At 35.8% G+C, this 7756-nt stretch overlaps 1 protein-coding gene across 1 annotated transcript in view; it reads right to left on the reverse strand.

Moving 5' to 3' along the window:
- Window positions 1-350: 350 nt before the first annotated feature.
- TINAG (tubulointerstitial nephritis antigen) overlaps window positions 351-7756 on the reverse strand; it is an 87757-nt gene continuing 80351 nt past the window's right edge. Inside the window, exon 11 of the mRNA XM_024122048.2 lies at window positions 351-1260. Within this exon, the coding sequence (XP_023977816.1) occupies window positions 1126-1260 (135 nt within the window). The 3' untranslated portion in view covers window positions 351-1125. The remainder of the gene's footprint in view (window positions 1261-7756) is intronic.

The raw sequence follows: 7756 nt of genomic DNA on the forward strand, positions 1-7756 counted from the left end.
ACCCTGGAAATCCAGATAATAGAGGGCCCAGAAACGAAGGCTATGGATATCTTACCATTGTCATTATAATCCACCATGCTTACTAGCAGATCAGCTTTGCTTCTTCATTTATTAGTTTGCCATTTAAGATGCCAGTGAATTATTAAAAGATTGCATCCTTTCCCAACTAGGATGATGATAGTATTTTTGTTTCTCTGACTATAGAAAACTAGAATTAAAATTAGTTGCAAATTAGTGCCAATTTAGCTTACTTTTCAGCATCTCCAGAAGCGAACTGTTAAATGGTTGTGATAAAAGTGTGTTTATTCTTTCTGAGTCATGGCATCAGATTGCTGTTTGGGGGAGGTAAATGTGTGATCTTTCCAGATATAGTTTTGCAGCTCATTTTAATAGACTTTACACAAAGGGTACTGGCTTCCAAAAATAGGAGTATGTGTGTATATCAGGACGGTACTTGCATCGTCAGCATCAGCGCCTAAGTCTTTTCGTTACGTATCATCTTCCCCACCTCACAAGCCATTACACAGTAGGGTAAAGAGTAGTTCTTTCCTGTGAGAGTGAGTCACCTTTTGAGTTCAGATTGCGAGTTCAGTTTAGACAAATGAAAAGAACCAAAATGTGAGCTTATTGAGGGAAACAATCTATTTCCATCTCTTTCTGGCAAAACATAAGCAAGGTCTGAATTAAGAAGGCATTATTGGGTTGAAAAAAATCATAACAATGGTAAATTGGTGTTTTCGGTGCTTTTTGTCAGAAGTTTTCATTGGTCAAAGAGAGAGAAACCAGATCACGTCTACAAACAAATGCTGTGAATGTTTAAAACAAGTGCCATCACACTGTTAAATGATCAAAGTCAAAAAGAACATTGTCAGGAGAGGGAAATAAAGACTACCAGTGAACTCGAAAGGTATTTGAAGCCACTCTCCGTCCTCTGTTAGTGTTTTTACATACTCGGTAATATAAAGGAAGCAGGAGCTTAGAGCCTAGGGTGAAATAAGAAAACAAGCATGTTATACTAACAAGGCGAAGAGGCAGAGATTCCACTGTCACAGAGAACATCACGTTGCTTAATTTCAACTTAAAGGGTGACTTGAATGCCTGGCCTTATGGAAATTTAATGCTTTGTTATGGTTCATCTGAACTTGTCAGTTGGCCCCAAGCTGCGATAATCAACTTTTCAATGTCAGACTCATTTACTCCTCGAAGAATCCTGAAATAGCCATTCTCTCCCCAGGACTTTCCCCAGGAATTGGCAGCAATCTGCAGAAAAACAAAAATAAAATTTAAAAAACTGAATAATACTTGGATATTTTTTAATCCAACCTGTAAAGTTACAGGGGACTCCTATGTAGTTTTATATGCTTTTGACTTATTATAGATTGTGATTATTAAGAACCTACACATTTTGAAAAGAAGAACAAAACAATTATATTATTCATTAATTACATTAATATGCATATATACTCATGTTCATGATAACCAGTATTGATGAGTTCCCCCAGAGTACAATAGTAACATATGAGAGTTTGAAATGCCACATCAGAAGATGACACACGTTACAGTTACAGAGTGTCTATTATGTGACTGGCCCTGTGCTAAGCACGGGAGGAACCATGATAAAAAATATCCTGTATTCAGGGAGCTTATGGTCTAATGAAGAATGGTCAACGTAAGGCAAGTACTAAGGTAGAAATATGCACATGGAGAGGCATCTCACTTATCTGAATGGTTCAGGGAAGTTGTTATGAAGAAGTATCACATGTGATGCATATTAAAGCCTAGGAGTAAATTAACCAGATTTAAAAAATGGAGAAAGGGAGATTCAGGTAAATAGTAAAAACATAAATATCAAAGCATGAAGCAGAGAAATGAAGCAACAAAATTGTTATCATTAGATCATAAAACTGAAGCAGGTTGGTAGCTTATGAGGCTAGAAGGGGAGGAGAGGAAATCCATATTGAGAAAATAATGGTGAAAATGAAGACAAGTTGTTGAGTTACTTCCAGCAGGAGTGCAGGTGGACGAATTTATATTTTTATTCCATTATTCTGTATGAACTAAGATGGACAAATTTAAAAGGGTAGGAAAAAAAACCCACAGGGATGTAAACAGCTCTTTGCAGGAAACCGTCCTCAGCAGGAAACCCCTTTTCTTGTCACTTTAGCAAAGCTATATTTTAACTAAACTTAAACAGTCCACCCCCATGCTCTGCTCATCTCTGACCCAAGCACAGTTTTCAGATCTTTTGATCACACACTACCTTGCCTAATCTGTTGGTTCTTCCCATAGATCAAAGAAGTAGAAATGAAGAATAAATAACTAACAGATGACCAGATCTCTTCCCTAGCTTCCCCTTCAGTGATCTCCAGAACAAACTGTGTGAACAAGACAGCAACTAAAGAAAGATCACAAGAAATGGACAAGCCTGCAGGCAGTAGGGGATGGCAAGGACTCTGACCCCCTATCCCAATGATTAACTGAGATTACTTCCCCTTTTCCCTTTAAAACTTTCATGGCCAAGAAGAATCTTTGGAGTTGGTTTTTGGGGGACAAAAGTTTGCCTTCTCCCCAGATTTCTGACTTTCTGTTTGAAAGCAATTTTCCCTTCCACCTTTATTTCTGGACTCTCAGTTCTGTTGCATTAATCTATTTGTCTGTTTATATGCCAGTATCATACTGTTTTGATCACTATAAATTTATAGTATAACTTGAAATCAGGAAATGCGATACTCCTTGCTTTGCTTTTCTTTCAAAGGACTGCTTTGGGTACTTGGGGTCTTTTTTGTTTCCATATAAATTTTAGGATTTTCTTTTTCAATCTCTGTAAAAAATGCCATTAGAATCTTGATAGGGATTGCATTGAAGATATAGGTGTTTTTGGTAGTATTGAAATTTTAACAATATTAATTCTTCCCCTTCATGAACACAGGATACCTTTTCATTTATTTGTAACATTTTTGATATCTTTCATCAATGTCTTATAGTTTTCAGAGTAGAGATCTTTCACCTCCTCGGTTAAGTTTAATCCAAAGTGTTTTCTTTCTTTTTTTTTGATGCTATTGTACATGGGATTGTTTGTTTTCTTTATTTCTTTTTCAGATAATCTGTTGCTAGTGTCTAAAAAGGCTACTGATTTTTGTATGTTACTTTTGTTATCCTGTAATTTTACTGAATTAATTGATTTGATCTAACAACTTTTGGGTGAAGTCTCTAGGATTTTCCAAACAGGTATACCATGGAGATTTTGCAGGTTCAGTTCCAGACAACTGCAATAAAATGAATATCGCAATAAAGTGAGTCACATAAATTTTTTTGGTTTCCTAGTGCATAGAAAAGTTATGTTTACACTATACTGTAGTCTTTTAAGTGTACAATAGTATTACATCTAAAAAATGTGCATACTTTAATTAAGAATACTTTATTGCTAAAAAATGTTAACCATCATCTGATTATTTAGCAAGTTGAAATATTTTTTCTGGTAGAAGGTTTAAAATATTTCAAGAATTACCAAAATGTGACACAGAGACACAAAGTGAGCAAATGCTGTTGGAAAAATGGTGCCAATAGACTGCTCAATATGGTCTATTGCCACAAATCTTCAATTTCTACAACAAAACAACAAAAAACAATATTTGTAAAGTGCAATAAAGTGAAGTGCAATGAAACACGGTATGCTTATATAAACTGCAAATAGAGACAATTTTACTTCTTCCTTTCCAATTCAGATGGTTTTTACTTCTTTTTCTTGCCAGATGGCTCTGGAAAGGACTTCCAGTACTATGTTGAATAGGAGTGGTGAGAATGGGCACCATTGTCTTGTTTCTCATCTTAGAGGAAAAGCTTTCAACTTTTCACCATTAAGTATATTATTCTCTGTGAGGTACATTCCTTCTAAGCTTGTTAAGAGTTTTTATCATTAACAAATGTAGAATTTTGTCAAATGTTCTTTCTGAATCTATTAAGATTACTATGTAATTTTTTCTTTCATTCTATTAATGTGATGTTTCACATTGATTGGTTCATGTGTGTTGAACCATCCTTGCATACTAGGTATAAATCACATGTGATTATGATGAATGATTCTTTTAATGTGCTGCTAAATCAAATTTGCTGGCAATAAAATGCTGTCTTAATTACTGTAGATTTATATAGTCTTGAAACCTGGTAGTGTACATCCTCCAACTTTGTTCTTCTTTACTGTGGCTATCTTGGGTACTCTAGGTCTTTTGCATTTCCATTTAAAGTTTAGAATCATCTTTTCAGTATAGTCCTCTCTCCCCCTCCAAAAAAAAAAAATCTCTGCTGGGACATAGATTAAGATGTTACTAAGTTAATAGATCAATTTGGGAAAGTTAATCTAGAGACTTCCAGGTCATCAATATGGTATAATTCTCCTTTTAGCTAGGTCTTCTTTAATTTCTCATAACACTAAAAATCTTACACATTTTTCATTGACATATTCCCTAGGTTTTTATTTATTTATTTATTTATTTATTTATGGCTGTATTGGGTCTTCGTTGCTGCGCATGGGCTTTTCTCTAGTTGCGTCATGTGGGGGCTACTCTTCGCTGTGGTGTACAGGCTTCTCATTGCGGTAGCTTCTCTTGTTGAGGAATACGGGCTCTAGGCACGTGGGCTTCAGTAGTTGTGGCATGCAGGCTCAGTAGTTGTGGCTTGTGGGCTCTAGAGTGCAGGCTCAGTAGTTGTGGCACACAGGCTTAGTTGCTCCATGGCATGTGGAACCTTCCCAGAGCAGGTCTTGAACCCATGTCCCCTGCATTGGCAGGTGGATTCTCAAGCACTTCACCACCAGGGAAGTACTTCCCTAGGTTTTAAACTAGTCACATCATTTTTTTTCTTGTATTAGGACTTTAATTGGGCACAAAGATTATTTTCTTCACAAAGGTTACATTAATAAAAGACTTTAAGCTGAAATTAGTCATTAAACCTAAGTCACTTGTAATTTCAAAAAACCAGGAAACAAATATAGACCAAAAATAATTATTTTTTCTTCAAAATATTTATAAAACTGGAAAGACTATCATACATAGAAAATTCTTATACTTCAAAGTAAAGCTATGTTTTCCCTGGAAACTTGCTAAATTTTTCCTCAAAGATGTAGCGGGAGTGCGGTATAGCAGAAACTGGACAGAGGACAATCGCAGCTTATGCCCCTAACTAGATATTTCCTATATCTTGTGTAAGCCATCCAATTTTTCGTACTGTGCTACAGCAGCCTTAGCAAACTGATACACTTCTGTATTCCCTAGGGTTCATTTCTGATGTTGCCTACTACTGTTGTTACTATCCCAGTAAGGGTTCATATAACTGTTTAATAAGCCAGACCATGACCTAGAGACTGTTCAGCTTATCTCCTCCTCTTTATGAAATTAAACCTTCATTTAATAGAGATAGCACTTCACTTTCCTTTCAGAAATAGTTCTGTAATTTGTTCTCAGTTTTTCAAAAATAAAAATATATTGTTGAGGGACTTCCCTGGCAGTCCAGTGGTTAAGACTCCGCACTTGCTCTGCAGGGGGCACGGGTTCGATCCCTCATCGGGCAACTAAGATCCCATGTGCCACACAGTGCAGCCAAAAAAAAAAAAAAAAAAATCTGGGAACTAAAAGAGCTAAGCAAAGTCCCAGAAGGCAAGAGAGAGAGGTAATATGAAAGAGAGGATGAGAGACATAGAGGATAATACAAGAAAGACAATCATCTATTTAATAGAAAGGTCCAAATGTAAAGGAAGGAAAGATGGTATATTCAGCTATAATAACTGAGACCTTTATAGTAGTCATCAACACTGTGAATCCTCAGAATTAGAACACAAAAAGCCCCAATTCTTACACAAAATTTAACACTACAGATACTACAGCAATATAATCAGACTTATTTTGGTAATGTCAGGTCTACTTTCAGATCAGAAATTTCCTGGAGAGTAATATTTCTCTCTCCTGGAATTTTAATTTCTGTAAGTAAAGACAGCAAGGTGTTTCTCTCATTGCTATAGATATAAGTAGAAATAATTATGAACTAGATGCAATACATGTAAGAAAAGGCAATAAGTTCATTATGAATTACAGTAATTATGAACTTTAGTAAAATGACATATCCCATCCAAAGAATTTCACACAAATATAAGAGTCTAAAATATATCCTAATTTTCAGATATTGGCAATCAAATCTGCTATTTTAGGATCCAATATGAATTATAAAATACTTTCACCAGTAAGGGTTGGATTAAACAAATTTTCTTTTTAGCACTTCACACTGATTCTCCCTTGTCCCTTCTAAAACTATGATTCTTTATTATGTTTATTTATTTATTGATTTATTTATTATTAGTCATCCATTTTACACACATCAGTGTATACATGTCAGTCCCAATCTCCCAATTCATCACACCCCCACCCACATCCCACATTGCTTTCCCCCATTGGTGTCCACACGTTTGTTCTCTACATCTGTGTCTCAATTTCTGCTCTGAAAACCACTTCATCTGTACCATTTTCTACGTTCCACATATAAGTGTTAATATACGATATTTGTTTTTCTCTTTCTAACTTACTTCACTCTGTATGACAGTCTCTAGATGCATTCACGTCTCTACAAATGACTCAATTTTGTTCCTTTTAAAGGCAGAGTAATATTCCATTGTATATATGTACCACATCTTCTTTATCCATTCGTCTGTCGATGAGCATTTAGATTGCTTCCATGACCTGGCTATTGTAAATAGTGCTGCAATGAACATTGGGGTGCATGTGCTTTTTGAACTATGGTTTTCTCTGGGTGCTGGGTCATATGGTAATTCTATTTTTCGTTTCTTAAGGAACCTCCATACTGTTCTCCATAGTGGCTGTATCAATTTACATTCCCACCAACAGTGCAAGGGGGTTCCCTTTTCTTCACACCCTCTCCAGCATTTGTTGTTTGTAGATTTTCTGATGATGCCCTTTATAACTGGTGTGAGGTGATACCTCATTGTAATTTTGATTTGCATTTCTCTAATAATTAGTGATGTTGAGCAGCTTTTCATGTGCTTCTTGGCCATCTGAATATCTTCTTTGGAGAAATGTCTATTTAGTTCTTCTGCCCATTTTTGGATTGGGTTGTTTGTTTTTTAAATATTGAGCTGCAATGTGCTGTTTATATATTTTGGAGATTAATCCTTTGTTGATTCGATTGCAAATATTTTCTCCCATTCTGAGGGTTGTCTTTTCATCTTGCTTATGGTTTCCTTTGCTGTGCAAAATCTATGAAGTTTCATTAGGTCCCGTTTTTTAATGTTTGTTTTTATTTCCATTACTCTAGGAGGTGGATCAAAAAATATCCTGCTGTGATTTATGTCAAAGAGTGTTCTTCCTATGTTTTCTGCTAAGAGTTTTACAGTGCCTGGTCTTACACTTAGGTCTCTAATCCATTTTGAGTTTATTTTTGTGTATCGTGTTAGGGAGTGTTCTAATTTCATTCTATCACATGTAGCTGTCCAGTTTTCCCAGCATCACTTAGTGAAGAGACTGTCTTTTCTCTATTGTATATCTTTGCCTCCTTTGTCATAGATTAGTTGACCATAGGTGCATGGGTTTATCTCTGGAATTTCTATCCTGTTCCATTGATCTATATTTCTGTTTTTGTGCTAGTACCATATTGTCTTGATTACTGTAGCTTTGTAGTATAGTCTGAAGTCAGGGAGTCTGATTCCTCCAGCTCCATTTTTTTCCCTCAAGACTGCTTTGGCTATTCGGGGTCT

The sequence above is a fragment of the Physeter macrocephalus genome, chromosome 18 (assembly GCF_002837175.3).
Source record: "Physeter macrocephalus isolate SW-GA chromosome 18, ASM283717v5, whole genome shotgun sequence".
Taxonomy (NCBI): Eukaryota; Metazoa; Chordata; class Mammalia; order Artiodactyla; family Physeteridae; genus Physeter; species Physeter macrocephalus.